General features: G+C 39.9%; 1 protein-coding gene across 1 annotated transcript in view; it reads right to left on the minus strand.

Annotated features, from left to right (window-relative positions):
• Nucleotides 1–3,224, minus strand: part of Msn (moesin) — a 68,470-nt gene extending 65,246 nt beyond the window's left edge. The window contains exon 1 of the mRNA XM_003462751.5: nt 3,015–3,224. Within this exon, the coding sequence (XP_003462799.2) occupies nt 3,015–3,026 (12 nt within the window). The 5' untranslated portion in view covers nt 3,027–3,224. The remainder of the gene's footprint in view (nt 1–3,014) is intronic.
• Between the last annotated feature and the right edge of the window lie 12,918 nt (nt 3,225–16,142).

Genomic DNA, 16,142 nt, shown 5'->3' on the forward strand with positions numbered 1-16,142 from the left:
TTGATCACTTTTCCCCCAATTTGTTGATGCAGTGCTAAAAATTCAGCAAATCAAAGAGGTTTTACCAAGATTGACTCTGTAACTGAGACCAAGATTTAAGCCTGACTTTTTTTGCCACTGGAACATTACATCACTCTAGATTAGTCCTTTTCCATAATGGATTTCAATTTCCCCATCTCTACAAACAGAAGGGTTCGACTTGATAGCTATGAACTGCCTTTTAAACTCAAACATTTAGTAAATCAGAAGGAGGGAAGTAAAAAACTCAAGGACATCTTAAAAATTCAAAATAATCTCTTTTAGGGAATCTAGGCCTCAAAGCTGTTATGATCTTTTAAAAAAAGTTACAAGGGCCAGTAGAGAGAAAGACTTTTCCTGTTTGTAACTGTCTTACGATCAGGCAGTATAGATGGCAGGTAGTAAGCTTATTTTGGGTGTTAAAACAGACTCAGGAAATCAGCAATCAGAAGCAAAGTCTAAGAATGGTAAGAAGGAGGTAGGGGAGTGTGGCATGTTTTAAGACTTAACAGAGGCTGGCCTGACTAGAAGAAACAATTGGCTATAAAATTAAACTTATCCTGGATCACAGAAATGGTTCACATGAATGAACAGGTTTGATTTTTCCACTACACTTCTCTCTGTCTGTCATAGGCTACAAACAGCCTAAAGCACACTATGAAGAAGGAGTAGAGAATAAGGAATTTTTCCCTCTGTTAAGGTTACCAGCTGGAATTCAGTGAACAAGGGTATGCCCCATGATGGCTCAGCCTTGAGATGAGGAATGAAAATGGTAATAGGAGACACCTTGTAACACTCCCAGATCTTACCAGGAGACCATACAAACAGCACCATTGGTTACTTTGCCCATATTAAATATTTCCTTTTACTTGAGGATTATGCATGTCTGAGAATAGTGGGCAAAGTAAGGGAAGAAAGGGAATTCAAACTTCAAGAACTCAGCCATTAGATCACACTATAGTGTCAACAAGATGTATAACAGAAAGCCTAGACCGTATGTTGGCTCAATGACCAGGTCCCCTTATCCAGCCACTTCCCTTTAGACTTCAATTTTTGTCTTTTTTTCCTGTTTTTTAAAGATTGTACTAGACAGTTTCCAGGGTCCTTTTCAGGTTACGATTCTATGGTCTCAACAGTGCCATAAGTTGTTTTTCCCAAGTAGATATTTCTTGATTTAAACAGCATGCAAAACTCTCTTAACACAGTCCATGAAAATTCAAACCTCATCTTCCAACTCAATTCATGCTTCAATTTGCATAAAATACTTTCGTTATTCAGGTACTTTTAGTATATCCAGCCTAACCTGAAATAACTTATATTCCAGTCCTTCTCTATACACAGGAAAAGAATCATCATACACTGTCTTCTTTGCTATTTTTGTCTGAAATAGGATGATTAATGTAACTTAGAGGCAACTTTCAGATGTCTCAGAATTTAGGAAGAGCTATACTAATAGGGACGAGAGGTCACAGAGCAGAGTATATTCTCAGAGATCCATTTAAAAGGTTGGGTAATGCCACACCTTATGATGAAACAGGAATCACCCAGAGAAAACCCCAGAAGCTCCTGGAAGATCTTTATAATCCTGTGTTGGCAGACAGTAGCCCCCTCTTCTTTTGTAAAACCTCTCTCTTACTTTATAGGAGAAGGCTTTTGGGAAGAAAGTATGCAAAACACCCAACTGATAAAACCAAAAGCAATTTAAAAGACAGAGATAGTGAAAGCATGTATTTCTTTAAAACTTGGTGTTTTTGAAGCACATGATTCTGGAAAAATAAAAATGACTTGGTAGTGAGGCTGAAATATAGCAATGTGGAACCTAAACCTCACCATGTACCAAAAAACTGGGCCCACCACTCCTCACATCCCAGGGGCCCCCAACCCTTCCCAAGACTACTACTGATCACTCTCAGCTCTACAAGGCTAAGTCAGTCCTAGGGAGATGGGTCTGGGAGCAACACACAGCCCATGCCAGCTCAAAGGTGCTTGGCCAGTAAATCTCAAGCTAAAATGACCACCAGCCATTCCTAATCAAGGGAAGGGCCCCAGCAGCCATTTGGCATGACTTGCACAAAAGCAAGCAGAGCTCATTAGTCAGGCACGCCCCTCCCCCCTCCCTCCCTCCTGGGCATCCGGCCCCCCTAGGCCCCACTCCCAGGACGTTTCCACTCTTCTCATAACTGCTCATGGGAGTGGAGATCAATCAGATCCCAAAATCAACCACTACTTTAGAAAGGTGTGGCCCATAGGAGAGAACCCACACCCCTTAAAACAGTCTTAAGAAGACAGGGAGGCATTAAGTAATGAGAAGGGCAGGATTTTGGCGGGTGGAGAGAAGAAACTATTCCTCTCTCCCAGTAGATTGGGTAGGCCTCTCAGTTTAGTGGTGCTTAGTGAACTGCTGGAACTCCTGGGTAAAAGAGGGTAACCTGGATTATGTGTCACTCTATTGCTCTCTCCTCACATCCTAGTGCGAAACACAAACAGCTGAAGCTGCCTAAGGTGGCTGTCTGAAAGGTGAGTAAGAGTGCGGGATGCACCTCAGCAGCCCCCTCACTCCCAGTTTCTGTTTCTAGGGCCCCTTGGACAGCTGCTGCCTTTCCCCCAGAAAAGCGCCAATTCCTGGGCCCCAGAAAATTTTCGAGTTGGAGGAATTGGAGTCCTTTTTCCTGCGCCCACGTCCCTTAGGGGACTAAAAAACCCTGGGCCCCAAACGAAGCCTCTCCCACTGTTGCATTACCGACGCAGACAACTGGAACCTGAGAAAGAGGCCACCCCCTCTCTGTCCAAGCTTCTAGGGCATGAGGGATATCCCCTCACTCCCGAGGGCGCGCCAGACCAGGTTCTGACTCGCGTCCCCTCCCAACCGTAGGCCACCGCAGAGGGCGCGGCACCTCAAGTCGGCCGGTGGTGGGTCAAGCCGGCAGCCATCAGTTTAGGGCTACAGGAGTCAATTAGAACCTTTACGGTCGACAGCGCCCATCTCCAATACTCACAGTCTTGGGCATGGTGGCGGCAAAGGAAGCGGAGTTAGCGAAGTTTGGATGCAAACTGCCCTGCAGAGGTGAGAACACAGTATGTAGGCTCAAACTCCGGGGCTGACGGAGGAGATCGGATTGGGTTCCTCTCCAGCGTCTGAACTACAGCTTCGCTTCCTGCTAACGGGCCACGACTTCACAAACCCCACCCAGGAAAACGCAGCCCCCGTTGCGCCGCCCGCTTCTTTATGTGGCCGGGCTTCCGCGCTGCTCCCCGCCCTCGCCCCGCCTCCCAAACAGCCGCCAGCCTCTCCCCGCCCAGTCCAGCACTACCCAGCTCAGCCTCTTCAGCTACAAGGGGAAAGGGTCTGGGCCAGGCACCCCAACGTGGGGTTTGCACTCGACCCAAGCCTACTATGCTCCTCTCCCGCCTTCCTCACAGCCCCTAACCTTCCACGTTTGAGCCTTCTGGCCCCATCTCCTCACTCTGAACCAGAGCTGGACCCTGGGCTGCACCCTGGCAGATGCTTATGCAGTCCCTGAAGGCAACTTTCCACTAATGGGGAACTCAAACCTGACAAAACTGCCTATTTCCTCTCAAGGCAGCCTTGTTCTTCAGAACAGTCCTCCTGAGTGTATCTGAACTCTTTTCCCCGGTGATTTCCAACTGTGGATCTCAGCTATGCTCCTAGGGGCCACAACAAATTCTCTACTGTCCCTACCAGTTCAGAGGTCTGAAGATCCTGTGACCCCTGGAAACTTCTCTTGTCTAAACTACTTTATCTCTTCCAAAGCTTCGTCCATTCACTTTTGTAACAGAGTCTTTTCCACTACATTTTCTCTCTATCTTTGCTCAGTTCTTGTTCCGTCTTTTTCATCATAATTGATGATGTGGATTCTGCACCCCCACTCTATTTGCTTCTACCAAATCCAGTTCTCCTCAGATCAGTGCCCTGATCCTTTAGGCCCTCTTCAATACATTCATTTTTTGGTGAAGCTGTGATTCCCTCAAGTGAGATGCTACCGATGTCCAGGCCCTTGGAATGTATTTGAGAGCTCCTTTTCTATTTCTTGTTGAGATCAAAGAATCCCAGAACAGCAGTATTCTAGATAGGAGAGGTCATACAGTTAAGTCCGAGTTTCAGTTTGAAAGTGACTGACCATAGTTCTTTTTTGCCATCTCCCTTGGCAACTGTGCAGAAGCACAGCTTGAGTACCGTTTGTGACCCAGTGTAGAATAGTGAAAAGGATATTTGAATGTGGCACTCATGACACCTGGCTTCTACTCCTAGCTGTGCCACTAAATCACTTTGTAACCTCTGTCTTGGGTAAGTCTCATCTCACTAATCTTGAGTCTCCTTTTCTATAACAAATAACTGAATTCCTGGGCTTCCAAGGTTTTTTTCCCACCCTTACATTATGAAAGGATGAGAAAGGAAGCAGACTGCCTAGAATGATAGATGAGTCTAGTAGGATTGCATACGAGTTTTTATTTGCACTTCCTAGTTCCCTCTCTACTCCTTTTCCAATTTAACAGTGCCATGAGCTGATGTGCCTCAGTTTTTCTCTTGACTGCTAAGATTTATTGATGAGGCTCCTCCCAGGATTCTGCCTAGCACCACCTCCTCTCAGCATCCTCAATTTTCAATTACAGATGCCCCACCACCAGTCCTATGTCAATTTTGGCACTGTGGTTATGGTGGAAGAGACAGCAGTGCTGATGTAGAACGGATCATGCGCCAAGGCCAAGATTTCTATAACTGCTCTTATGAGTCATTTGATGAAGTAAACAGTATGCTTGCTGTTAAGCAGTATATTCAACAGAACATAAAAGCAAATTGTTATAACATTGACAAAACATTTGAACCACCTGAAAGCCAAGTTGAAGATACGGATAAATAAACATTTAAGACAATTTTTTTTATTTTAAAGAGAATAAAACCAAGCAAAATCAAACAGAATAAAGCCAATCAAAGCAAAAAAGTTCAAGTGATAAAAGACTTCAAAACAAGATAATAGGAAATCAAAAATAGTTACCATTATGCCTCTTGTCTTCAAAATTGCTGCCTATTTCTTCAGATGTTGTAAAAATCAAACAATACAGAACAGAGTAGAACCAATAAAAACAAAACAATGAGCACAATAAAAGACTTCAAAATAAGATAATCATAAACCCAAAATGGCTACCATAATATATCTTATTGTCTTTGAAATAGCTGCCCATGCTATTGGATATAATAAAATCAAACAAGACAAAATAGAATAAAATCTAACCCAACAAAACAATGAAAATAGTATAGGACTTCAAAACAAGATAATAAGGAATTAACAATGGCTACCACCTTCAGAAGGAAAACCCCCCGTAGATGCTACATTGTGTATTGTTATCCTCTGAATAGATGATCAGTCTACTGGCTTTAGACCTGCAAAGTCAGTGAAACACTAAACACTGCAAGCATTAAATTATATTTTACCCCCAATAGCTATCATCAGAGCCTGTGTTTCTCCAGATCAGCTGGTTGCTTTCAGTGTGGGGAGGTAGGTAGCCTTTTTGTCTTCCAACTCATGTACCAGAGGGACTGGCATTTGGCTCTTCATCCAGATAACTGCGCATGGCACCAACTTACAAGGAGGGCTTCCTTCTTGGTGACTTCTTGTTCTCTTCTCCCACAGTCCAAAAATGGCACTGTCTCACAGGAAAAGGTTGAAGTCCGGTTCTCCCCCCAGCGGCCCATGCATGACACAGACTTGTTTCTTTTTTCGTTTTTTGTTTTGTTTTGTTTTGTTTTTTTTTACCGGTATCAAACTCACGACCACGTGCTTGCAAGGCAGCTGCTTATGCCGCTGAACTAAATCCCCAGCCCCACCAACTTGTTTCTTGTTCGGCAATTCTACCTTGAAATAATAGACTTGCTGTCAGATTTCAAAGTGAATGTCATTCAAATACTTGTACTCAGTTACAGCAACTGAACAATGGATTATTCTTGTACAATTCATAAAACTCCAAGTATGTCCTGCTATAAACTAAACTAGACACATACTTTATGGTGCTGAATGTCTCCTGAATAATAATGAACATTTTCCCAGCAGGATTAGCATAAAAGAATCATCTGTAACAAAATTAAGATCTGTATGTCATAGGATTTACAGAATATTTTCACATGCTTATTTTTTCATCACCAGCAGATATTTGATGAATATGAATATGAAATATTTTTGTGTCATTGTTTTACTAAATTTGTGTTGAAATATAATTTTATGTCCAAGGATAGCCTGATTGTACCAATTTTAGAAGCAGAAGTTCAGAATTCAGTTTGTGAGAAAAATGAAACAAGACGGGAAAATCATAGAAAAACATACTGGTCCATAATTAACATTAATTATGTACTGTATATATATATATATATATATATATATATATATCATTTTAGACACATCAATCACATACCATATTATAACTTCTTTGTTTACATTTTTGTATGCTGTGTGTTGCCTTTTAAAATGGGAAATTATTCATAAGCTATATATTTACTAGTGTTGTACTCATGGTTTTTAAATGAGTTTAGCATTATGTGGAAGATTTTTACAGTTTAGTAAAATAAAATTAAGGAAAGAAAGATTTATTGATGGTGCTATGGTAAGCAAAGTTCCTTGCCAAAACTACTTTTTGAGCTGAGCATTTGTTCTCAGGTATAGCAGCATTTACCAGAGAGCCTCACCAGTAAGGGTAGAATGGCAGCCAATCGCACTCCTTGACACTTCTATGATCCCTTTTCCCTCAGAGGTTTAAGAAAGTCACTGATTCCTTCATTCACATTCACCTAGGGGCGGCCACAGAGGCTTGGCACTAAGCTAAATGCCTAAAGTGAAAGGAGAAGTCGATTGGGGACTTCAACGTTTTAACAAGTGGAAACCCCCTATATGTTATTGTCAATCTCTTGTACCAACATCACACACACACACACACACACACACACACACACACACACACACACATGTACAGGAGAGCTGAGCAGAATGTCAAGCTGCTAGCATAGCATAAACACCCTACTAAAATTGGGGGCAACAGGAGTCCAACTGACAGTGAAAGATTTCACAGGATGTGGTATCAGAGGAAGTAGGTAGAAACAGGAGGTGAGGGAAAGGGGTAAGGTTGGACCCCTGAGAAGGAGAAGGGTAAGAAATGAAAGGAGAATATTAGACTTTTGTTCCAGTCTTCACTTCAAATTAGGGAAATTGAAGATCAAAAAGAGGAAAGGACTTACCCAAGGTTACCATGAGGAATATGGGATGATAGAGATAAAAAGCAAAGTTAAGAAGCAGTTTCAAGGGCCTGGTATGGTGATACAAGCCTGTAATCTATCAATTCAGCAATTTAGTGAGACTCTGTTTCAAAGTAAAAAGGGACAGAAATGTAGCTCAATGAAGATACTAGGTTCAATACCAAATATCAAAAAAATACATTTTAAAAAACCTACATAAGACTGATTTATGTGAAAACATCTGCCAAGCTCAATAGAGATAAATTCGACTTGTAATCACCTCCCCCTATATTGTTTTCACCTTACATCTAACTTCATTATAGTAAAATATCTTTTGCATTCTGAGTGGCAATCCTATTTCAGAGGACATAGTTCAGTACAACAAAAGAGGAAACAGCCGAAATGAACTGGGTGTGGAACAATCCTAAATCTCAGGGATAATTCAGATGAAGAAATCCCCCACCCAGTGTATCGCATGGTAGCAGCTGAAAGTCCCCCATCACAAAAATGTTTTGTGGGTTGCTTTTCATTTTCATCGGGGTTGGGAAGTCCCTTCTTACACCTAAACTAGATCTTTTAGGCTTTACTCAGCACATTTGTTTTTGGTTGATCCTTAGTAAAAGAATCAACAAAGCTGCTTTTCTCCATTCACAGAAGAGAAATGTGTCAGAAAGAAATGAAGACAAACATCAGCTTGAGGCTACACACTTTGACACCTTGTCACTCTCTTCATTTTTGTAGACCAGCAGGCAAACACTTAACTAGCTGTGCTCTTTACACAAACAAATTAATAGGATAAAAATGTATTGTTTTCTGCCCCAGGGAAACAGGCACAAAGGGGCAGAAAGTGTAAATTTAACAACAGGGAAATCTTGTTTTCAAATACCCTCGCTAACTTATCACAAGCAAAAAAAAAAAAAAACCAAAAAACAAAAACAAAACTGTTCAAATGACAGATATAAAATATATTAATATTAATGAGGTACCTATCATGAGCATTGGAGGAGAGAGCAATTCTTCACAAGAATTGTTAGAGAATGAAGACACTGAGGTTCGGAGGAATTAAGTAACTTATGCAAAAGTCACATGGTTTGTTGACAGCAAAAAACTAAAACTAGAAATTCCTTTTGACCCAGTGTTCACCTTTTAGATATCTTCCCAAAAGAATTAAAAGCATCATATTACTATGACATGTGCATATCCATGTTTATAGCAGCCCAATTTATAATAGCTAAATCTTGAAAACAGCCCATATATCCTCTAAGAGGGAAATGCATAAAGAAATTATTGTATTTACACAAATGAAGTACTACTCTGCCACAAAGAAAGATAAACTTGAGTCATTTGTAGCAAATATATGTACCTTCAGTATTAAGTATTAAGTAAAATAAGTCCCAAAACACAAGTTTAAATGTTACATGATTTCCCTTATGAGAAACCCAAAATATAAAGAATAAAATGAAAGATAGATAACAGGAAGTAGAAAGAGAGGTGTTTTGCAGAAGAGAAGGGGATCAGGAAATGGAGAGAGAAAGATGATGACAGAAGGAGATGAAATAAAGAATTTAGTTGTGTTATGTATATGTACTAACTCTCCACAAGGAATATAATCATTATGTACTACAACCATGTACCAATAAAAATAAAGTACTATGCACAAAAAATGAGAAAATTCAAACCATAAAAAAAGAAGCTGACAGAACTTGACTTTGAATTGAGACAGCTGGCTCCAGGAACCACAGTCTTTTAAAAAATTTTTGAATACTGTAATCCAAAAGGAGGATCATAGGTTTGATCCTAGGATGAGAAACTTTGGAAGTGACTTGGTGAGACCCTGATTCTTAAAAAAAGAGAAAGGGCTGGGAATATACCTCCTTGTGAAGAACCTGGGATGAAGCTGTAGTCTCAACAAACTAAGTAAAATTTTAAAATTAAAACCAGGAAAATAGTATAGTAAATCACATATAACCATCATCTAGCAGTTGTTAGTATTTTGCCATGTTTGCTTCATCATTCTTTCAAAAGTATTAAATTACAAACATCATAACATTTTACTCCACATCAGTTTATTATCTTCATTAAAAAATACTTTATTAGTTTTTATAATCAAACCCATGTAGATAAGACCTTACATACTGAATAGAGTATGTTATCTTTGTGTAAACTGAAAAAATTAAGCTTAATGTTTCTAGACCAATGTGTCTGTTAATTTCTGTACAATGCCAGTTCAATATGATAAATTAAAGTAACTTTTTCCAAAGTTGACAGTATAAAGGTTCCAACAATTCAAATTATATATGTATAATATATATATATATATATATATATATATTTACATTTAGTGGCAACAGCAGTACCAAGGTCTGCAGTCATCTGAGCAAGATTATGGAAATATATACTATGCTCCATTTTAAAAAAAGAAGAAAAAACAGAAAATAACAAAGATCTGCTACTGTTGCCATATCTGGCGCCATTTTTTTTATCAGATTCCCAATCATTATTGCAATAGTTAACCAGTCAAAAGTTATAGAGGCAAATCCACTGCCACTTGGCACCTCTTCCTAGAGGGCAGAACTTATTGCCCTTACAAGGGCTCTTACACTAGCAAAAGACAAAGTCATAAATATATACACCAACTCAAAGTATACATTTAGCATTTTACACTCTCATGCCTCTGTCTGGCAAGAACGGGGTTTTATTAACTCTCAGGGAACCCCCATCATTAACGCTCCCCTTATCATTAAATTTCTAGAGGCAGCCCAACTCCCAAAGCAGGTAGCAGTTATTCATTGTAGAGGACACCAAAACTCTACAGATCCTATTGCTCAAGGCAATGCCTTTGCAGATTCACAAACCAAGTTAGCTTCACAAGGACCCTGCCCTTCTCATCTTCTCCCGTTAGTCCCAAACAGTCTACCTCAGCCTAATTATTCACCAAAGCAATTACAGCTACTTCATAAACCAGGTTACACACAAAACACTCAAGGATGGATTTTTCAGGGATCAAAACTTGTTCTCCCACATCAACAGGCCTTAGACATCATCACTGACTTACACAACTGTTTTCATATAGGATCACAGGCCCCAATATTCACACACCCCTCTCTAAAAGCTATCATTCTTAAGATAACTCACACCTGTTATCTCTGTGCTAGGACCTCTCCTCAGGGACACATAGCACCCCTTCCTTTCCTGCCCATCAGTTTCGAGGACACACACCTGGTCAGGACTGGCAGATAGATTTTACACACATGCCCCACAACAAAACTCTCAAATGTCTTCTCACCTTTGTTTGTACCTTTTCAGGATGGATAGAAGCCTTTCCCACAACGAGGGAAACTGCTGATGTAGTTACCAAAGTCATATTACAAGAAATCATTCCAAGGTTTGCTCTACCTCAGAGTATTCAGTCAGATAATGGTCCCGCCTTTATTTCTCAGATCACTCAACAGGTATCCTCAAGCTTACACATCACCTACACATCGCATACCATCCACAATCCTCAGGAAAAGTAGAAAAGGCAATTGGCCTCAACTTTACCCTTAGCCTTAGCCAAGCTCAGGGCACTTCCCTGGGCTCCTACCTTCTTAAGTCCTTTTGAACTTATGTATGGCAGACCATTCTTACTCCACAATCTTTCTACTCCCCAAACTCTCCCTCCCCTTGCTATGTCCCAGTCCTCTCCTTCCTCCGACACTTGTGACAACATGCTGATCTCTGCCTTCCACAACCCTCTGGAGAGGCCAAACCAGATCCTCCCATATCCCCAGGAGATTTAATTTATCTCAAATGTTCTAAATCCACAGTACTACAACCAAGGTGGAGTGCCCCCTATCTGGTCTCCTTGACAACCCCTACAGTGGTCAAAGTTATTGGACTCCCATCCTGGTTTCACATCACTCAGGCTAAGTGGTGCCCTCCGAGCCCTAAATCTGATCATTCTGAGTAGTCATCTCATCTTCTGTCACCCACCTGTCTCCGTTTCATGAAGCCCTCACAACCACAGTTCACAGGCTAAGTCATGTTTTGTTATCCAATTTGGTTCCTAATTTCTTACATTCTATTAATTATCATTTTTACAGCAGGACTCTTAACAGTCTTTCCTAAAGACTCCCACATCATGTGTAAGATCATCTTCATAATGTTCTATGTGACAACTCTCTTAGTTCTTTCCACCCTCAGCTGTTTGGTTAAACATGACATCCCTGAAGGCCTAGGCTCTTACCTTCCCTATACTGGTAAAGCCACGGCCTTCCCCACTCCCCCTATTTTTTCCAATTCAACTCCTGGACCTGAGACAAGTCTTACCTACCTACCCTCTTAATTTTTACCCTTTCAAATGGGGGAATAATCACCTCTCATAACTTCACTCCTCCTAACCCCATGCTTATTTTTCAGAATTCTACCTCACCATGACAATGATTCTACCTCAACATGGTCCTGATACAATGACGTATCAAAACAAAGGCACCTTTCCTTCTACCTTACCTAGGTCCTTAAATATGATAGTGGCTTGCCTCCTCATAACACCTTGTCTTTTTGTTTTTCCAGTCTAACATATGTGCACTCACCAGTGATAAAATTGTCCTGGCTAAAATACCTGGCACCAGCTTCTACATGGGCATCAACCGTCATCCCATCGACACTCCTAAATACCAGTACAATGCCCCCTTCCAGCAGGAATCAGTTCAAGAAAGAAATCTTCATCCTTTTTCCTAATAATCAAAAGATGAGAATGAAAGAATTTTGCCCTAGGCCGGATACTGTAGCTGGGAGGATGCTGGGAGGCGGAACCAGGAGGCTCTATCTTGAGGTCAGCTTTTCCCACCCCTAGACGATTTACCTGTGGCATGAAATGAATACCAATGGGCTACCTGTGCATCACTAATGCCCCTTAGGCACCACCCCAAACCTAAGATACATGTATGCCCCCACACCACATGTCTGCCAGAGAGAAGGCCAGACTTCAGTGGTCAGGGGGTTTTGTTTTATTCTCTCCACATTCTCAGAATAAAAGCCACTTTTATTTCATACTTCTCATCTTTTGGATGCGCCAGAATCTTATCAATCATCTGGAAAGAAAACATTCTAGAGTAACCTCATTAAAACAACTCTGATAAAGCATGGTCACTACTACATAACATAGAGCAGTAGAAGATATTTTAAAATCACAGAACTATGATGTGGAACTGTCCTACACCTGTAATACTACAAGATACAAGTAAAAAAAAAACATTATTTCAGAACTTACTCTACATTTCCTGCAGAGGCCCAATGGGTGTCATGACATAGCTCTGTAAAAAAGTGCACTTTCTTAGGTAGGATTTCTTTCTTTTAGCAGCAATTAAAGTACACATTCTCTTCATGAGCATCAACTAAAAGTTTACCACTCGACACTTTAATATTCTTCAAAAGAATTAGGATATATATGAAGAAAAGTTCAGCATCTCTGGCCATTACAGAAATGCAAATTAAAACAACCCTGAAATTTCATCTTATCCCAGAAAGAATAGCCATCATCATGAAATAAAATAGTAATATATTCAGGCAAGTTTGAAGGAAAAAAAGAACTCTTCTACATTGTTGATGGGAACATACACCAGTTCAGTGACTATGGAAACCAGTATGATGAATACTCAAAAAATTAAAACTATAAATTCAATTTGACCCTGCTACTCCTTTGCTGGGTACCTTCTCAAAAGTGTTAAAGACATTATGCTGCAGTTATACATGCATACCCATGCTTATCGCAGCATAATTTATAGGAGCTAAATATTGAATGTGGCCTATATGTCCAGCCTACAGTGAGAACACATGTTTTGCCAATCTGCTCTCAGTGTACCTTAGAGGAACATTTTACTGTGCACCAAGAGGTTTTTAAACAATCTTCACTGCAATACTATAATAATTAAAGGAAACAACCTTAATGTTTATCACTAGGAGATCAAAGACATTGTGATGGTACTGGAGGTGTTAGCTCAGTGAAATAGCACTTAACATATATAAGGACATTTATTTAATTCTAGCACACAGAGAAACATGATGTTATATCCATGCAACAAGATGTGGTTCAGTCTTTTTTTGGGGTACCCAGGATCAAACTCATGACCTTGCACTTGCCAGGCAGGCAGCAAGCACTTACACCACTGAGCTAAATCCCTGGCCCATGTTCAGCCTTTTGAAAACATGAGCTACCATGAAAAAATACTTCTGATCTACTATTAAGTCACAGGACAGTATCAATAATATGAATTAAAGTATTCACAGGTTTGTACATGTTTATAGTTCCTTAGAAGCTAGATATGGTGGTGTATGTCTGTAATCGTAGCTACCCAGGAGTCTGAAGCAATAGAATCACTAATTTGAGGCCTGTCTGGGAAATTTAGTGAGACTCTGTCTCAAATTTAAAAAAAAAAAAGTGCCAGAGATCTTGTTCAGTAAGAAGTCCTTGGCTTCAATTCTAGTACTGCAGAAAAGAATAAGTACTGAGAAAAAAGAGAAAATGCACAAAAAACTGTTAACAACAGTAATCTCTATAGAGGCCACTGAGGTTGAAGAAGAGAATAAAAGGAGAATTTCTACCTTTTATTGTATATATTTGTGTATTCTTTGATTTTATCAATGAGTATAAATTATTTTTTAATAATATAAAATTTAGTAGAAGAGAAGGAAGAGTTTGTAAGATAAGAAGAAAAGAAAGAGGAAGAAGGTGGAGTAAGAAGAGAAGAAGAGATATGAAGAATTTTGGAGAGAATGTATGTAGGTTGCGGAACAAAGTCAGAATACGTTATGGCAAATCCAAATAATGGTAAATATTAAAAGTGGAGCAAATATAAAGACTATCCTTGATTCCAGTAAGTCAACCTTGCTAGGAAAACATTGGTAAGATGTGGCCTAGCAGCAGAATAGATAAAAACATCTCTGAGTTTTTATTAAATCATATTAATTATACTGAATTTTTGGTTACAGTCTCTGAGGTTTTGGTTGATAATAAATCTTATAATGTTAAGAGTGAACTGTGACTGTCAGAACAGTTGATTCAAACCTAGAATGCTGATGTTTAAGAAAAGTGAGGAAGTGATGTTTTCTCCTTTGCCAAACATTGCTCAGAGATCTGCAACCTGCTTTCTACTTTCCCGTGCACACTCACATTTTAGGGGACACACACACTCACACACACACACACACACACACACACACACACACACACACTAAATTTTGCCTATAGGGAAGTGAGATGGTTTAGGAAAAGTCTAGCACCCCAAGACACATGAAGAATAGTTGAAGGATCAAAAGTTATTCAATGTTGAGAAGATTGGGGAGAGTATATTATCTATGTCTTTGAATTTTTGAATGTCAAAGAATGGTGCTAGGTAAAGTGGGAGAAAGCCATAGTGCAACACAAAGGAGGAGGTTCTTTTTTTTAGTGTATGTTTTCAATACATAAAAGTTACAGTTGGATGTGGTGGCACAGGCTTGTAATCCCAGCACTCAGGAGGTTGAGGTAGGAGGATCACTGTGAGTTCAAGGCAGTCTGCATTATAGAGTGAGACTCTCTCTCTCTCTCTCTCTCTCTCTCTCTCTCTCACACACACACACACACACGCACACACACACATACACGCACACACACACACACAAATATAATTTCATGATTTGGATTTGGTACATGTATAATATCTCTTGATCATTTTAAACCCTTTATCCCCTCCCTGTTCTCCTCCTCTCTCCTGGTTCCCTTGGCCACAGTTGTCAAATACTGGATAGAGTTGCTCAGAGATTACCAAGTTCTTCATAATTGGAAGTGTGTAAACAAAGGAAGTATGAATCTACACTCTGGGTAGTTGAAGAGGAAGTTTCTACATTCTAGGAATTTTTTAAGCCAGATAAGTTAAAAGTCTTCAGGTGAATACAACTTCTTCAAATCATGGTGTCTTTCATTCCTAAAAACAGCTTAAGTAGTGTAGGTGTCAATATTTTATGGATAAGAAATGAGGTTACTTGGCCATGATAATATTACACACTGGAATTTGAAAACAGGCCTTTTGACTTTATTATTCATTCATTTCACTGATTCAACAAACCTTTATGTGTATGTTTACTGCTCACACAGCCTTATATTGTGCTCAATAAATACAAACATGAAGGCATAACACCTCAAAGATTACCATCTGGTATGAGAGACAGAGAGGAATACTATCAAAATGTATTCTTCCAGACAGAGGATGTATCTCAGTGGTACAGAACTTGGCTAGCGCATGGGAGGCCCTGGGTTTCATAGTCAATACAGAAAGAAAGGAAGAAAGAAATTTATTATTCCAACCAGGTGCAGTGGTACACACCTATAATCCCTGGTACTTGGGAAGTTGAGGCTGAAAAATCTCAAGTTTGAGGTCAGCCTGGGCAACTTAGAAAGCCTTTGTCTCAAAAATAAAAAACAGAAACGTCTGAAGATAGTAATAGAGTGAGCCTGGCTTTAATCCTCAGTACTGATATGAAAAACAAAAAATTCTTACATTCTAAGTGGTAGAGCGCGGAGATCAAAGAGTTCATCTAAGCAGAGTTAGTTGAAAAAATTGGCCCAATATATAAAGCTCTCATCTTAAATGCTTGGTAAATGCCATCCGTGGATAAATGGACAAAGAAATGATGATGGCCCAGAGCTTTGACCAAAGCCACTTTCCCCAATCCTGAGGCCTTCATAAGATCCTAGCACAGTAATTCCTGCTGTTGCTGAAAGTATACGTGTTTTATCTTTTTCCATACTGACTTTATAAATGTGCAGCAGGATAACTGCAGGATTCGTGTGTGCATGCACACATGTGTGTACGAGAGACAGAGACAGAGACAGAAGAAGGAGGAGGAGGAGGACAAAGAAGAAGAA

This window comes from Cavia porcellus, unplaced genomic scaffold (assembly GCF_034190915.1).
Source record: "Cavia porcellus strain 051 isolate PalLab524CR breed Dunkin Hartley unplaced genomic scaffold, mCavPor4.1 scaffold_3, whole genome shotgun sequence".
In the NCBI taxonomy this organism is placed as follows: Eukaryota; Metazoa; Chordata; class Mammalia; order Rodentia; family Caviidae; genus Cavia; species Cavia porcellus.